This window comes from Podarcis tiliguerta (genome assembly GCF_965153285.1).
Source record: "Podarcis tiliguerta genome assembly, chromosome: 13".
Classification (NCBI taxonomy): Eukaryota; Metazoa; Chordata; class Lepidosauria; order Squamata; family Lacertidae; genus Podarcis; species Podarcis tiliguerta.
The window spans coordinates 50,832,514-50,849,836 of record NC_139546.1 but is presented as its reverse complement, the minus strand read 5'-3'; the positions used below and the strand labels follow the sequence as shown (position 1 = coordinate 50,849,836).

Below are 17,323 nucleotides of genomic sequence, written 5' to 3'. Positions count from 1 at the left end.
CACTGTTTTGAAAAAGTCTGCATAGTAACAGAATGCGCTGAAACTAACAGCTTCTGGGTGAGTCCTGTTAATTTCACCTTTCAGTTTACAACCCTTTGGGGAATTCAGTTGCACTCATCCCCGCCCCCCCGGTTGGCCACTGTAAGAACAGGAAACTGGGCTAGATGGGCTTTGGCCTGATCCCACTGCAGGGATCATCCTGACGTTCTTCTCAAGCTCCTAGTCCTTAAGAAGCAAAGATTTAAAGGCGCATTGCCAGGCTGGGGGAAGGTGGCGGGTCAGGGTGGGCTGCAGTCGGGGGCTTTGGTGCGGAGCACTGCGCTTTTTTGGCACGCCACAGCAGTTCGCGTGTCACTGCCCCAACCTCATGTTAGAATCATAGAGTTGGAAGAGACCACCAGGGCCATCGAGTCCAACCCCCTGCCAAGCAGGAAACACCATCAGAGCACTCCTGACATATGGTTGTCAAGCCTCTGCTTAAAGACCTCCAAAGAAGGAGACTCCACCACACTCCTTGGCAGCAAATTCCACTGTCAAACAGCTCTTACTGTCAGGAAGTTCTTCCTAATGTTCAGGAAGAATGTTCATGTGCTTGCTCACTTTCGCCTTTGCGCTCACCTCTGTCACGTATTGTAGAACTGCCATGCGAGCCAGTTTCTCCTGAATTCCCTCGAAGTTGTGGATTTTGTCTCCAAACTGGGTCCTGTTTGCTGCGTAGTTCACCTTTTTGGATAATAATAATAATAATAATAATAATAATAATAATAATAATAATATATTTATACCCCGCCCTCCCCGGCCAAGTCCTGGCTCAGGGCACCTAACACTGAATATAAATATAGTAAAAACATAAAAAAAACAAAAAACCAGTGGATTAAAATATAACTTAGAATACAGTTTAAAATGCAGCTTAAAATGAAGCCTCATTTTAGTGGTAGCCTATAGATCAAAGCCATAAGGGGTAAAGGTAAAGGGACCCCTGACAGTTAAGTCCAGCCGCCAACGACTCTGGGGTTGCGGCGCTCATCTCGCTTTACTGGCCGAGGGAGCCGGCGTCCAGCTTCCGGGTCATGTGGCCAGCAGGACTAAGCCGCTTCTGGCGAACCAGAGCAGCGCACGCAAACGCCATTTCCCTTCCCGCCGGAGCGGTACCTATTTATCTACTTGCACTTTGAGGTGCTTTCGAACTGCTAGGTTGGCAGGAGCAGGGACCGAGCAACGGGAGCTCACCCCGTCTCGGGGATTCGAACCACCAACCTTCTGATCTTGGCAAGTCCTAGGCTCTGTGGTTTAACCCACAGCGCCACCCATGTCCCCCAGCAGATATAGGAACACGCTAAAACATCAAGCATTAAAAAAATTGGAAAGAGGGGGGTCCTCTTCCAACTCAACAAACCAAAGGCACAATGAGACTTCACTCACCGCTTTGCTGATCAGCCCCCGCATGGTGCCGGCCGTGGCAGCGGCCATGCCAAACCGCCCGTTGTTCAGGATATTCATGGCCACCTTGAACCCAGAGCCAGGGGCCCCTATGACATTCTCGACAGGAACACGGCACCCGTCAAAGTGGACCTCGGCCGTGTTGGACGCCTTGATACCCATCTTCTTCTCTGGGGGTCCGCTGGAGGGGGGGTGAGATAAATACCGTATTTTTCTGTGTATAACACCCCCCCCCCCCCATTTTTGGGAACTTCAAATTAATAAAACGGGGGAAGATTGCACAGAGTTGTAAAGCTTTTTGGGGGAATGATAGGCCAGAGTTGCTGAGATTTTGGGGGGGGGGATTGCCAGTTCCCCCTATGTCCTATCCATGTATAAAACGACCCTCAATTTTAAACTTAAAAAATTAGGAAAAAAATACAGTGTTATACAAGGAAAAATACAATGTGTTTTAACCTTTAAATACCTGCAGAGAAATTTTCTACGTCGCCAAGCACTGACGATTAAGGAAGCACCTTCCTGTAATTAGTTAGTGGAGAGTCCCCAATTTTAAATGTTCACATACGTCTCATTTGCAGGCATTCTTGTAAATTCCTCGTTTTTTAAATGCAGAAGCTTCCAAGTTCAATCTCCAGTGAGCAGAGCCAGGAAATCTCTCCTCCTGTGCGTGGCCTGAGAATCTGGAGAGCAGCTGAGAGCCAGAGCAGGCAATACTGGCCCGGGTAGAGGAATAAGCCGAAGCTGGAGTGAGGTGGCTTGCTCCGATACTACTCACCGTGTGACACCCCCAAAGGCTCGCTCCACTATGAAGGCCGTGATCTTGTCCTTCACTTCCCCAGTCGCCTCGTCCTTTATCTTCGTTTTTGCGAAAACGGTGAATATATCCGCAAGGCCGCCGTTGCTGCAAGAGATTTGCCAGTCAGGATTCGCCGGGGGGGGGGGGGGGTTGGCGCTCGTAACTGCAGGACCACAGGCAAGCTTCCAACCTCACATTTGAAGGTCTATATTAATATACCGTATTTTTTGCTCTGGATGGGACGCGGGTGGCGCTGTGAGTAAAACCTCAGTGCCTAGGACTTGCCGATCGTCAGGTCGGCGGTTTGAATCCCCGCAGCGGGGTGCGCTCCTGTCGTCCGGTCCCAGAGCCTGCCAACCTAGCAGTTCGAAAGCACCTTTGGGTGCAAGTAGATAAATAGGGACCGCTTACTAGGGGGAAGGTAAACGGCGTTCCGTGTGCTGCGCTGGCTCGCCAGATGCAGCTTGTCACGCTGGCCACGTGACCCGGAAGTGTCTGCGGACAGCGCTGGCTCCCGGCCTCTTGAGTGAGATGAGCGCACAACCCTAGAGTCTGACAAGACTGGCCCGTACGGGCAGGGGTACCTTTACCTTTACCTTTGCTCTATAGGACGCACTTTTTCCCCTCCAAAAATGAAGGGGAAATGTGTGTGCGTCCTATGGAGCGAATGCAGACTCCTTGGCTTCAGCGATAGCAACGCGAAGCCTCCGAAGCGCAGAGGGAGCGCTCCCCCCGCGCTCCGGAGGCTTCACATTGCTTTCGCTGAAGCCTGGAGAGCGAGAGTGGTCGGTGCGCACTGACCCCTCTTGCTCTCCAGGCTTCAGGGATAGCCGCCTGAAGCCTTCGGAGCGCAGCGCGAGTTCCCGCTGCGCTCCGGAGGCTACGGGTTCCTTTTGCTGAAGCCGGGAGAGCAAGACTCTCCCAGCTGCGCAGAGAGGGAGAGCTGCGCAGCGCCCCTTCAGCCAAGCGGGAGGAGAAATGGAAGGGGCTCCGTTTCTCCTGCCGCTTCGCTGAAGGGGCGCTGAGCAGAGAGGGGGAGATTTTTCTTTCTTGTTCTCCCCCTCTAAAAGAAGGTGCGTCCTATGGTCAGGTGCATCCTATAGAACGAAAAATACGGGGGGGGGGGGAGATTCATCCAAAAATAATAATATAGGTCAGTAAATATGTGTGTGTGTTTGTTAATACACATACACACATTTAGATAGATCGATAGATATATAGATATACAGATATATAGATATAGCTACAGTGGTGCCTCGCAAGACGAAATTAATCCGTTCCGCGAGTCTCTTCGTCTAGCGGTTTTTTCGTCTTGCGAAGCAACCCTATTAGCGGATTAGCGCTATTATCAGCTATTATCGGCTATTAAAGGCTTAAGGGATTAGCAGATTAGCTGCTAAAAGGCTATTAGCAGCTTAGCGCCTTAGAAAAAGGGGGTGGGGAGCGAAAAAAACACACTCAAGAATCGCAAGACATTTTCGTCTTGCAAAGCAAGCCCATAGAGAAATTCGTCCTGCGAAGCACCTCTGAAAACGGAAAACCCTTTCGTCTTGCGGGTTTTCCGTCTTGCGAGGCATTCGTCTTGCGGGGCACCACTATATATAGATACATAGATATAGATATACAGATATAGATATACAGATATAGATATATAAAAACACGTTCCTTTTTAACCAGGCCTTTGGTTGACCTGATCAACATCCCATATCCTTTTAAAATGTGGCTCTTTTGGGGGGCTGTATTATTGGGTCATTGCTTTTATTTTTATTTTTCACATTGAGATCTTTTTATGTGAACCTCCCTGAGACCTCTGGGTATAGGGCGGTATATATATTCGATAAATAATAATAATAGTAGTAGTAGTAATATATGATCAAAAGCGGCAGTATAAAAATTTATCCAAAATATACTGAGGAAGGGGGTGTTTTCCAACGAGAAGTGTGGCAGGTTGAAGGCTCTTTTTTGTGAAATCTCTGCTCCAAGGTGGGTGGCAAACACTCCCCCCACCCTGCCCCGATCCGTGCCTCCTCCTCCTCCTCCTCCTCCACCTACCCACCCACCCAGGCTGGCCCCCATCTCACCTGATCCAAATCTTGCTCCCGTTGAGAGTGTAGTAAGTGCCGCAGGGGCTGAGCTCAGCCGTGGATCGGATGGAAGCTGCGTCCGAGCCGCTAGTGGGTTCCGTCAGGCAGTACGCAGCAATGGTCTCACCTAGAGGGTTTTATTTTATTTTTTAAAAAAGAGGGTCGTCATAGGAAGACAGAGGCACCCAAAATACAGTAGTGCCTCGCAAGACGAAAAGAATCTGTTCCGCGAGTCTCTTCGTCTAGCGGTTTTTTCGTCTTGCGAAGCAACCCTATTAGCGGATTAGCGCTATTAGTGGTTTAGCGGCTATTAGCGGCTATTAAAGGCTTAAGGGATTAGCGGATTAGCTGCTAAAAGGCTATTAGCGGCTTAGTATTATTGGCTATTAAAGGCTTAAGGGATTAGCGGATTAGCTGCTAAAAGGCTATTAGCAGCTTAGTGCCTTAGAAAAAGGGGGTGGGGAGCGGAAAAAAACCCCAGGAATCGCAAGACATTTTCGTCTTGCAAAGCAAGCCCATAGAGAAATTTGTCCTGCGAAGCGCATTGAAAAACGGAAAACCCTTTCGTCTAGCGGGTTTTCCGTCTTGCGAGGCATTCGTCTTGCGGGGCACCACTGTATGCACAGCCACCTTTGCCTACAAGGTCTGAAGCGGCTTCCAAGTTTTATGCGATATAAGCATGCCTCAAGCCTCGTGATCCAAATAACACAACCCGGATGGGAAAGAAGAAAAAATCCCGACAAGGGAAGAACGACAAACCAAGTTGACGGACTATGCCGAAATGGCCAAATTAACTGGAAAACTAAGGAACCAAGATGATACGAACTTTAAAAAAAGAAGGGGGGGGGAATGTATATAATTTATTGAGGAAACTACTGTAAGCAGATGAAAACACTAGCAGGATTTTAATCTCACTTGCAAGGTAACAAAGACTACGGACCATTTACATGGAGAAAAAAATGTGGAAAACAGGCTGCTATGCAAATGTAAATATTGACACTAGGGCCCTGGAGGCAGTCATGAGATTCAGAGAGATCTCGCAATATGGATTATCAATGGATTTTGTTATAAGTTTATATATTATAACTATTTCAAAAAATAATAACAACACAACCTTGTGCACACACAAAAAACACACATACACCATGATGAAAGGGAATTTAGGCAGGTAAATTATTTAACCAGGCCTTAATGTTGGGTGGCAAAAGGGGGAACTTGTGAAGCGAGGAACCCTTGAAGCGGAGATTCACGCAGCAGGAGGGACCGTGTTGCAGGGTGCGCTTCCCTCCCTCAACTTCCTCCCTCAGCCCCTTATTCTGCCCCTCGCCTCCCCATCGCCTGTCCCTGGTTATGATGTCTCTGCCCCTCAACTCCCCACCCCCCACAAGGCCACGACCCCTTACCTGTTGCCAGTTTGGGGAGGTACTTTTCCTTCTGCTCCTTGGTGCCATAGAGGAGGATGCCTTTAAACCCGATCGACTGGTGGGCCCCCAAGGTGATGCCCACCCCCAGGTCGTGCATGCCCACAAGCTCCACCATTCGTGCATACTGTGGCGGGAAGAGAGAAAAAGAAGGGGTGTCAGCCGTGAAGCGTTCAAAGCTCTCTCGCGTGCGGCTCCGAGCATGGGCAGAGCACATTTTTCTCAGTGGCAAGAAACCTCAGCCTTCCTCAAAGCAGGAAAGCCACCCCCATCCCTGAAAGGACAATGTCTGAGAACATTCCATGACATCACAGCAACTTGACCAATGGCTGCACAGAGCAGCAGGAAATCCCTCTAAGCTCACAAACCTCCATGTCGTTTCCTTCCTAGGCACAGCTGTCAGTTTACAGATTTGAAAATAAGGGACCAGCAGCCAAAATAAGGGATTTTTGTCAACCAGCTGAAATACGAAGTTAAAAGGGACCAGATAATTTGGGAGAGCAGTGCCGGGTTTTAGCCCTTCGTTTCCAGAGGTTGCTGCTCAAGACACCAGCCGATGAAACACTGCAATTAAATAACTACAAGCAGCAACCACTTTTCGTGCAAAACGAAGTCCAAGCTACGAAGATGCTGCTGCAGTTCTGTATCTTTTCTCTCCTGCTCCATCTGCAGCTCTCGGTTCCATCAGGGGGGGCGGGAAATAGCGCCCGAAGTAAACCCGCAGATCAGACCATCTATGCTAGTCTACCACTACAAATCTATAGGAGAAGCTCTTGCGGTCCTTCCTCCGCTTTCCCCCTCTATGGTTAGCCCTTGGAACACCTGTCTGCGCCTCCGCCGCCTCCTCTCTGTGAACTGCTTTCTCTATGGTTGCCCTCGCTCTCCTCTCAAGGCTCCTCAGTCCCAGCGGGGAGGGGGGTTTCCCGGGGTCCGAGGCTGGTGAGAGGAGGCCAGAGAGGGGCAGGCCAGGCAGCCAAGCCACCCAGTTGGAGCCTCCTTCCTCCCTGGCCGGCAGGGAGGGAGGGAGAGGAGCTGCTTCCTTTGAAATCCGGGAAATTTAAGGGACATCATCAATAAGGGACATCATCAATAAGGGACAGCAACGGGACATGGCGCTGGGATAAGGGAGTTTCCCGGCAAATACGGGACGGTTGACAACTATGTTCCTAGGCTTCCCTCCGAGTCTGGTAGCATTTAGGGGAAGGATGGGGGGGGGGACGCCAGCCCTCGAGCCTCACCTGAGTGTTGCTGAGCCCCAGCCCCCCCAGCTCGATGGGGATTTGCAAGCCAAAAGCTCCCAGCTCCTTGAGGCCTTCCATGGTCTTGTCCTCCACTTTCTCCAGCGCATCATTTTTGGCCGGGTCGTTCACCTCCTGGTGGAGAGAGGGAGGAAGGGAGAGTCAGATGATGGGGAAAGCATCTATTTAAACCAGGGGTCAGCAAACTTTTCCAGCAGGGGGCCGGTCCACCGTCCCTCCAACCTTGTGGGGGGGGCGGGCTATATTTTGGGGGGAGGAAATGAACCAATTCCTATGCACCACAGAGATGCATTTTAAAGAAAGGGACACATTCTACTCATGTAAAAACACACTGATTCCCAGACCGTCTGCAGGTTGGATTTAGAAGGCGATTGGGCCGGATCCGGCCCCCGGGCCTTAGGTTGCCTACCTGTAATTTAAACCCATTCTGTGTTTCCCCTCGCTGTTGGGAATATGTCCCCCAAGGTTCAGCCAAAACCTGCCATTTCTCCGCAATTCCCACCCACATAATTCTGGCCCTGCCCTAATAAATTATTATTATTATTAAGACAGATGCCATTCTGGGAGTCCTCACCTCAAAGAACCGAGAAACCGGGCCCACCAGCTCCCTCAGTGTCTGGGCTTGATCTTCATTTAGTACTGTAATAAGAGAAGGGAAGGAAAACATCAGCCCCTGCTAGCCTGCTAGCCCTCCTAGCAAACTGCTTTTCCAAACCCCAACATACACCTTGCGGTGGAACCAATTTGGATTTCCTTGTCTCCTTCTGCTTTTTAGACTCTCCAAGCTTTTTCCCATCTGAGATGGCTGGCTGGATTCTCTTAACTGCAACGCCAAGCCGCATCGTTTTTAATATTCGTTTGGAAGCCGCCCAGAGTGGCTGGGGAAACCCGGCCAGATGGGTGGGGTATAAATAATAAATTATTATTAAGGAAAAGGGGGCAACTTAGCCCTGCACACCTAGAGTTGGCCTTTCCTATCGTCAACCAACGTTCCTAGACTTAAAACGCAAACCCACAGACCTCCTTCTGCCTTGCCCTTTACGGAAGACAGAAGCAAGATTAAGAAATGTGTTTGTCTAGGATAGCGGTCAGCAATTTTTTTCAGCAGGGGGCTGGTCCACTGTCCCTCAGACCTTGTGGGGGGCCAGACTATATTTTGGGGGGAAAATAATAATGAACGAATTCCTATGCCCCACAAATAACCCAGAGATGCATTTTAAATAAAAGCACACATTCTACTCGTGTCAAAACACCAGGCAGGCCCCACAAATAACCCAGAGGTGCATTTTAAATAAAAGCACACATTCTACTCATGTAAAAAACACACGCTGATTCCTGGACCATCTGCAGGCTGGATTGAGAAGGCAATTGGGCTGGATTTGGGCCTAAGTTTGCCTACCCATGGTCTCTAGGACTAGGTCAGGCATCCCCAAAATTGGCCCTCCAGATGTTTTAGCCTACAACTCCCATGATCCCTAGCTAACAGGACCAGTGGTCAGGGATGATGGGAATTGTAGTCCAAAACATCTGGAGGGCCAAAGGGTGGGGATGCCTGGACTAGGTCAAACATGGGCTGCTGATTGACGTGCCTTGTTCTCAGGAGGAAAGTACAGGAAATGAGGCAGACCCAGGACTCAAAATGAAGGGGGTCTTGGGCTGGGTTTCTGGCAGGTGTATGAATTGCTATTATAATATTATTATTTGCATTTCCTTTCCTTCTGTATAGAATTTTATTTAGTTTTCAGTTTTACAATTTAAAATACTCATTTTACATCCTTAAGATACCAATGATTTCCCTTCTTCTCTTTCCATGGTTCATTTTACATCTCACAAATCCCAGCATATTTCACAAAAATGACACCATTCAGTATTCCATTATTGCACCCATCAAAACTTGTTTACACGGCTGAATTTATCTTAATGCTGCCGACGTTTTCAGCTGTACACAATTATTTCCCATAGAGTCAATAAACGTTTTCCAGTCTTCTTTAAACGTATCTTCTTGTTCTCTCATTCTATATGTTAGGGCATATCCTGTCAACTTAAGTTGCTATTCTTCTTTGGTTGGGACCTCGCTTGTTTTCCATTTTGGGGCTAACAAAACACAGGCCGCAGTAGTGGCGTACATAAATAACCTTTTTTGACACCTGGGAATTTCAGTCTGAATTATCCCCAACAGAAAGGACTCTGGGTTTGTTTGGAAAGTACTTTTAAACATTTTTTTCAATTCATTATGGATCATTTCCCAATGCAGTGGTACCTCGGGTTAAGTACTTAATTCGTTCCGGAGGTCCGTTCTTAACCTGAAACGGTTCTTAACCTGAAGCACCACTTTAGCCTATGGGGCCTCCTGCTGACGCCGCACCACCGGAGCACGATTTCTGTTCTTATCCTGAAGCAAAGTTCTTAACCCGAGGTACTATTTCTGGGTTAGCGGAGTCTGTAACCTGAAGCGTCTGTAACCCGAGGTACCACTGTATATTGTATTTAAAAATGGGGTATCAGAGTTTTTAGGGGGCTAACCAGGCTGGGATAGCAGGCTTGTTGGTTTTTGAATGCCTTTATGTAGATTTTTTTCAATTTCGTTGTTCTGTATGGGACAATGACAATAAAGATTATTATTATTATTTACATGGTGCCCACCTGACTGGGTTACCCAGCCACTCTGGGCAGCTTCCAACAAACTAAAACACAGTAAGACATCAAACCTTAAAGTCCTCCGACCCATCTCCTCTCCAAGCCCTGATGTTTACCTGAAGGATAAGGGAAGACTTGTTCTGTGTTGACTTGGCCCTTGAACATCCCAACGGCAAATGACTTCGACTCCTGGATGGAGAACAAGAGGAACAGTTGCAACACTTGGGGCTTCTTAAATTTAGAGGAAATGCGAGCGAGAGCCGGCAGGACGGAATTCGATAAAATCATGCATATCCCAGAGAAAGCAACAAACGTTTTCTCCCCCTCTCACAGAACTAGACGCTGAATGTTGGAGGTATTCAGGACAGATTAAAAAGGAAACCCTTTGGTAAACAATCCATAGAAACTCTGGAACTCCCTGCCACAGGAGGGAAGGAGGGCACCCAACATGGATGCCTTTAAAGGTGGATTAGACCAATTCAGGGAGGACAAGTAGTCAGGAGGGCTCTGGAGGCAGTAATACCGTATTTTTCGCTCCATAAGACGCACCAAGTTTTTAGAGGAGGAAAACAAGAAAAAAAATATTCTGAATGAAACAGTGGATGTATGATTTTTGTGGTTCATGCTATGGCCACAGACACATGATCTGATGAAGAATTTGGGGTGATCCAATGCAAAAATCCTGAGGATCCATGGGCTTTTACCTCCCCCCTCCCAGGCAGCCTCCTTTATCACTAGCGTCCCTTATCTCGCTTCCCGATCGCTTACTGATCAGCTGTTTCCTTTCAACGCTCCCTTCCCTCTTGTTTGCCTTAGTGTCTGTTCCTTAGCTGGAGCAGTTTTTTGCTCCTCCTTTTCTTCTAATTTCTCTCCTTGTTGCTTTAATCTTCCTGTCTCCTCTCCTTGCAAGTTTGCTGTCTTTACCTCCCCCCTCCCAGGCAGCCTCCTTTATCTCTAGCGCCCCTTATCTCTCCCTGAACCAATCAGCGGCTTTGTTTCAACACCCACTTCCCTCTTTAAAAAAAAACAAAAAAACATGACCTGCCTTTTGCCCCTGGGCAATTCGACTCCAGGGACCACACACCATAAGACGCACAGACATTTCCCCTTACCTTTTAGGAAGAAAAAAGTGCGTCTTATGGAGCGAAAAATATGGTACTTCTCAATATTGGTCGCTAGGATAAGAAAATGGCACAGGCTGTGAGGCAGGGCAAAAGAGAAACGGCCTCCACCCAGTGGGGGCTGAAGACAACCAATGGAATACAATTGTTGTTGTTTAGTCGTGTCCGCCTCTTCGTGGCCCCCTGGACCAGAGCACGCCAGGCCCTCCTGTCTTCCACTGCCTCCCGCAGTTTGGTCAAACTCATGCTGGTGGCTTCGAGAACACTGTCCCACCATCTCGTCCTCCGTTGTCCCCTTCTCCTTGGGCCCTCCATCTTTCCCAACATCAGGGTCTTTTCCAGGGAGTCTTCTCTTCTCATGAGGTGGCCAAAGTCTTGGAGCCTCAGCTTCAGGATCTGTCCTTCCAGTGAGCACTCAGGGCTGATTTCCTTCAGAATGGAGAGGTTGGATCTTCTTGCAGTCCACGGGACTCTCAAGAGTCTCCTCCAGCACCAGAATTCAGAAGCATCCATTCTTCGGCGATCAGCCTTCTTGATGGTCCAGCTCTCACTTCCATACACCACTACTGGGAAAACCAGAGCTTGAACTATATGGACCTTTGTTGGCAAGGTGATGTCTCTGCTTTTCAAGATGCTGTCTAGGTTTGTCATTGCTTTTCTCCCAAGAAGCAGGCGTCTTTTAATTTCGTGGCTGCTGTCACCATCTGCAGTGATCATGGAGCCCAAGAAAGTAAAATCTCTCACTGCCTCCGTTACTTCCCCTTCTATTTGCCAGGAGGTGATGGGCCCAGTGGCCATGATCTTCGTTTTTAATATTTCACACCAAAAGCTGCATCTGTTTTTGTACATGGATTAATGTGAAAATGAGGGTGAATCGTTGATCTTTGCGAGCTTGCCCTAAGGCCCGGGGGCTTGGGAGGAGCAAGCTAGGATTTTTGAGGATTATTTACACAATTATTGACTTGTGAAATATACCCCACAGCGTTGCTTTTCTACGGAAAACTCGTATTTGGACTATCAGCTCGTTAAAAGATCTGAAAGACTGCTGCACCTAACTCAAACGAAAGAGTGCAGAGCTCTTGAACTGTGGAATGAAGGAGGTGGTGAGCTGAAAATCAACCGACGAATAACAAGACAGAATAAAAAGGCCTCTTGCAAGTTAATAGACATACGAATTTGCTAGATATGATAGAAAGCCATACACCAGCGATTGCAATGATATGACAAAGCTTAAGAGCGGAATTATGAAACTGGAAAAAACAAGAGAAGTGAAAGAAACTTTCTCCCGACAGCCAGAACATGGGAAGTCCCATTAAATTGTTTAATTTGGAATATATAACTGGCTTTATCTTTTTGTATTATGATTATTTAGAGTATGCACGGCTGACGAAGCCCGGCAAGGCAAAACAAAGTATTATTCCGGGAATCCTTGTCACGTTTAAGTTCTTTTGTCTGACACCGGCATACAGCAACTATATTTTGCAAAGGCACATGTTAAGATCTTTCATATCCTTTGTCTGATACCTGCATACAGGATACAACAACCGTACTTTGCAAAAGGAAAATGTGGAACATTACAAAGAAAAGTTCCTCTTCTGCAAGTACTGCTCCTTAAAGTTGTTACGTTTGACACTTGTATGCGCTAAGACATACGTGGAACACAAAAAGCTTCCATTTGGACGTTACGTATATAAGAACTGATCTATTTGTATTTCCTGTTCTAAATGTTGGTCCTTAATTGCTTCTACTCAATTAGATAATGTGAAAAGAGTTATGCTTATATGATGTATAAAGAATTTAGATAGTTAAACACAACCAGTTACGTTGTGGGTATCAAGATTTGATTTGATCTGTTACCAATTGGAATGTTATTAATAAAAATTATGTATATATATATATATTGGTCGCTGGAAGCCACAGGAGGAGGGGAGAGGGCTCTTGCGATCGGATCCTGCACGTGGTTGGCCACTGTGAGCACAGGATCCTGGGCTGGCTGGGCCATGGGCTTGATCCGGCAGGTTTTCCTTACATTCTTAGGAATCTGGTGGGAAAGGCACCTGTGTGGCCAGCATAAGGTCTTGGGTTCAATCCTGCCACCTCCGTGAAGGGCTTGGAAGGAATAATCAGAGACCCTGGAGAACCAGCCAGCCAGCCTGGATAAGAGGGCCTCACTCTGCGCAACAAAAACACCCCACGTCGGTTCAGATGCTCCTGCGGAAGCTCACAACCGACAGCCGCATGCAGACCGACATAAATTTAAACCACGTCTCTCTCTGCAAAGGAGAATAAAGGCAGGGGAGATATTAATACCAGCCAACTTTCGCCAGTGCAGAAACACCCACACGCGTACGTTTTGGGATTATACCTGCCCTATAATTAGCTGCCAGGGCTTTCGCGTTCACACCCTTATCATCCCATTTAATTATATTTGTTAATTTACATTTAGCTATATTTTTGGGAAATGGCTCCGCTGTCGGAGGCAACGTTACTTTAGACGCCAGTCGCTGGAAACCGCAGGAAGGGAGAGGGTCTTGTGTTCGGATCCTGTTCGGGGGTTTCCGATAATGTGCACCAGGGTGGCCCCGGTGAGAACAGGGTGACGGCCTAGGTGGGCCTGTGGCCTGATCCGGAACGGCAATCCTTATCTTCTTGTTGTTGTTGTTGAGTCATGTCCGCCTCTTTGTGACCCCCTGGACCAGAGCACGCCCGGCCCTCCTGTCTTCCACTGCCTCCCGCAGTTTGGTCAAACTCATGCTGGTAGCTTTGAGAACACTGTCCCACCATCTTGTCCTCTGTCCTCCCCTTCTCCTTGCGCCCTCCATCTTTCCCAACATAAGGGTCTTTTCCAGGGAGTCTTCTCTTCTCATGAGGGGGCCAAAGTCTTGGAGCCTCAGCTTCAGGATCTGTTCTTCCAGTGAGCACTCAGGGCTGATTTCCTTCAGAATGGAGAGGTTGGATCTTCTTGCAGTCCAGGGGACTCTCAAGAGGCATTTAATTTCATTTAAAAGGCAGCCTTTCAAACAGTTACGTCCCAGTAACTGCCTAGGCAGCCCTCTCCCCCACCAGCCTCCGAGCACAGAGAACGAATGTTTTTGAATACCCCATAACATCCCGGAAGCTCAAGCCAGTGGGAAGGTCAGGGTTTTGCACAGCAATAAAAGACTGCGATTTTTCACGACAGCATTTTCCCTCGAAATTGGGGTGGCAGCTCAGAGAAGCAGACCACCACCTAAGCCCATCTTTGTTTTTCTGACAATTCAATTCAATCTGCCGAATATCTTCCCCACCATAAATTCCCTGTCGTCGTCCCCACCCCAAAATAGGGAAAAAGCACCTACTGCAAGTAAAGGCTTCTTTTCCGGTATCGCTTGGGAAACTGCATCAGACTTCGCAGTCGATTTATCCAGCACGGCCTGCAAAAAGCAACAAGAGCGTTATTTGTTGTTAGAGACCTTCCAGCTAGAGAAATTATATGTATAAAGCTTTGTTGACTTATCAACCTGCTGACCAGTCAACAGAAGGACCTCGGCCGAAAATCAAAGCAGAATGGGACATTTTTAAAAAACTAGATGATGAAATATGTTTCCAATTATTACTCTTGATTGAGCATCGACTGAGTTCTAGAGTTAAGAGAATGGTCTTCTGTAGAACAAGAACGGACGCAGAAATTTTAAGATATGAGAAATTAGGAAACACATAGAAGGGAGTCGTTAACACATCAGGGAATAAAACCAGAGATTAGGCGTAGATAAGAAAGTACGAGTAGCAAGGAGAAATTGATAAGGTGAAGATAAAAGGACTTCTTACTGGAAATATATGTGTTACGCTTCTGTTTTGAGTGTTACGCCGAGGTCTGCCTGTTTTTGCTATTTACTTTGCAGTTTTATTTTTGCAGCTCTTTTCTGTTCTGTTTTTGTGACTGTGTGGAGCCCAGATCAGCTCCTGATTGATCGTGTGACTGCAGTACATTGTTTATTGCTTTCATTTTATGGATCAACGGTCTTGTTAGAATAGCAAAATTCATGTTAAATTACTGTTTTGGGGATTGTTTTTAAAAGTCTGGAACGGATTAATCTGTTCTGCATTACTTTCTATGGGAAAGCGCGCCTTGGTTTTGGAATGCTTTGGTTTTGGAACGGACTTCCGGAACGGATTAAGTTTGAGAACCAAGGTACCACAGTAATGCAAAATGGATTAATAAGTTCCAGACACGAGGTATGACTGTATTACTATCCTTATTATTATTACCATTATTATTATTATTTGTTGAATATTACTTTATTTGATATAAGTTGCTTATTCTAAAGTTATGTTTTATTATCACATTTTTGCATTGGATTAGATTGTGATAAGGTGTACGTTCTTTGTTGTTTCTTCGGATTGCAAACCGCCTTGGATTTAGTAAAACAGAAAGGCGGTATACAAATGAAAAGTGAAATGAAATTATAAGAAAGGAGGTTCCGGCTCAACACCAGAAGGAACTTTCTGACAGCAAGAGCTGCTTGACAGTGGAACGGACCCCCTTGAGAGAAGGTGGGCTCTCCTCCCTTGGAGGCTTTTCAGCAAAGATTCAAAGGCTATCTGCCATGGATGCTGTCAGGGGTTCAGGAGCAGAGGCACAGGAAAGGGAGGAAATGGAGAGCGAGGGGGAGGAGTCCGAAGGAAATGTCAGCGATGACAGCGGTCCGAGGTCTCTGAGTCTTTCCAGTGAATCGGAAGATTCACAGAAAGGGGCTCCCATGGTCAGGGCAAGGGGGGTGCCGAGGGGGACACCCCAGGAAGAAGGGGCCAGAGGGGACTCAGAGAGCAGCAGTTGGAAATCAGGACCAGCGTCCACACCAGAGTGCAGTAGGGGGGAGGAGGCCCAGGCATCGGGATCAGGCGGCGCACTGCCAGCGGGAGGACATGAGTCAGGATTGGCCACGCCTCCATCGGGCAGCGAGGAAACGGTCGAGAGGAAGGTTGAAGGCTGCGCGCGCGCGCCAAGTTCAAATGTACAGGAGGGCGGCACAGTTGGCAGCCCGGATAGGGAGCCAGGTCCCAAAGCCCGCCGAAAAGAGCGGGAGGAGTCAGGGGGGTCAACGTCTGCGTCGGAAGAATCCAGGAAGGAAGGGACCCCGGGGGGTAGCAGGACCCAGAGGAGAAAGGAGAGACGGAAGAGGTGGAGTAAGGCTAGAATCTTAAACTGGTGTACAGGGGGCGGAGACTCAGATGGAGCTTCGCCGATCTAACCCTAGACGTAGAGCTGGGGCGCTGCGGATTGAAAATGGAAACTGTACTTCAATAAAGACTTTTGTACATTACTACCGGCCAGCGTTGGTCCTCTGTGAGCTGGGACCTGGAGCCAGCTCTGACAGATGCTTTAGCTGAGATTGCAGCATTGCAGGGGGTTGGGCTAGATGACCGCTGGGGGTCCCCTCCCAATTCTATAATACAGTCATATCTCGGGTTACAGACGCTTCGGGTTGTGCGATTTCGGGTTGTGCACTGTGCCGAACCTGGAAGTACCGGAACGGGTTACTTTTGGGTTTCGGTGCTTGCGCAGAAGCGCTAAATCACGCTTTGCGCTGAATCGCAACCCGCGCATGCGCAGCACTGCGGGTTGCCAACGTGCTTCCCACACGGATCACGTTCGCAACCTGAGCGTCCACTGTACTATGAGTCAGCCTGCCCACTGCTGGGAGCAGGGAGCTGGTCCTCCGGCTGAACCCAGCACAGTCCCTCTTACTGGTTCAGACTGGAGCCGAACCTGAAATCAGCCCTGCAGTGGGAAGGGGACTGCAGAGGAAAATCTTGGCAGGATCCCAGGATGGCCGGGACACTTGACGCTTTGTTCCAGGAATTCCAACGCAGCTGGGATGAGCAATCCTCCTTTTGCAGCCACATCACCAGGGCGCCTGGGGCTCAGCTGGTGACAGCTCACCTTTCCCCTACATACTTCCCAAATCGGAGATTAAATAACATGACCTTTCCCCTAGAAAATGCCTCGTGGAAGTCAGGGAAGGATATCCAGGATAACACCTCGATTTGCAGAACCGGCAGGGCTGCAGGTGACACACAATCCCCGCTCCGCATGCTCTAGTTATCTCCCGCTTGGACTACTGCAATGCGCTCCACGTGGGGCTACCTTTGAAGGGGACCTGGAAACTACAACTAATCTAGAATGCAGCAGCCAGACTGGGGACTGGAATACCGTATAACACCAGTCTGGAAAGACCTTCATTGGCTCCCAGTACGTTTCCGAGCACAATTCAAAGTGTTGGTGCTGACCTTGAAAGCCCTAAATGGCCTCAAAGGCCCAGTATATCTGAAGGAGCGTCTCCACCCCCATCATTCTGCCAGGACACTGAGCTCCAGCTCCAAGGGCCTTCTGGCGAGAAGTGAGGTTACAGGGAACCAGGCAGAGGGCCTTCTTGGTGGTGGCGCCCGCCCTGTGGAACTCCCTCCTGTCAGATGTCAAGGAAATAAACAACTACAGTGGTACCTCGGGTTAAGTACTTAATTCGTTCCGGAGGTCCGTACTTAACCTGAAACTGTTCTTAACCTGAAGCACCACTTTGGCTAA

The 17,323-nt window shown here is 48.3% G+C and overlaps 1 protein-coding gene across 1 annotated transcript in view; it reads right to left on the bottom strand.

The window, feature by feature from the left end:
• ACADVL (acyl-CoA dehydrogenase very long chain) overlaps nt 1-17,323 on the bottom strand; it is a 35,444-nt gene that overhangs the window by 15,348 nt on the left and 2,773 nt on the right. The window contains exons 3-11 of the mRNA XM_083410331.1: nt 14,097-14,171; nt 9,754-9,826; nt 7,575-7,639; nt 6,980-7,114; nt 5,724-5,868; nt 4,318-4,447; nt 2,216-2,341; nt 1,423-1,621; nt 619-723 (exon numbers count right to left, since the gene is read on the bottom strand). Coding sequence (XP_083266457.1) covers nt 619-723; nt 1,423-1,621; nt 2,216-2,341; nt 4,318-4,447; nt 5,724-5,868; nt 6,980-7,114; nt 7,575-7,639; nt 9,754-9,826; nt 14,097-14,171 — 1,053 coding nt within the window. The remainder of the gene's footprint in view (nt 1-618; nt 724-1,422; nt 1,622-2,215; nt 2,342-4,317; nt 4,448-5,723; nt 5,869-6,979; nt 7,115-7,574; nt 7,640-9,753; nt 9,827-14,096; nt 14,172-17,323) is intronic.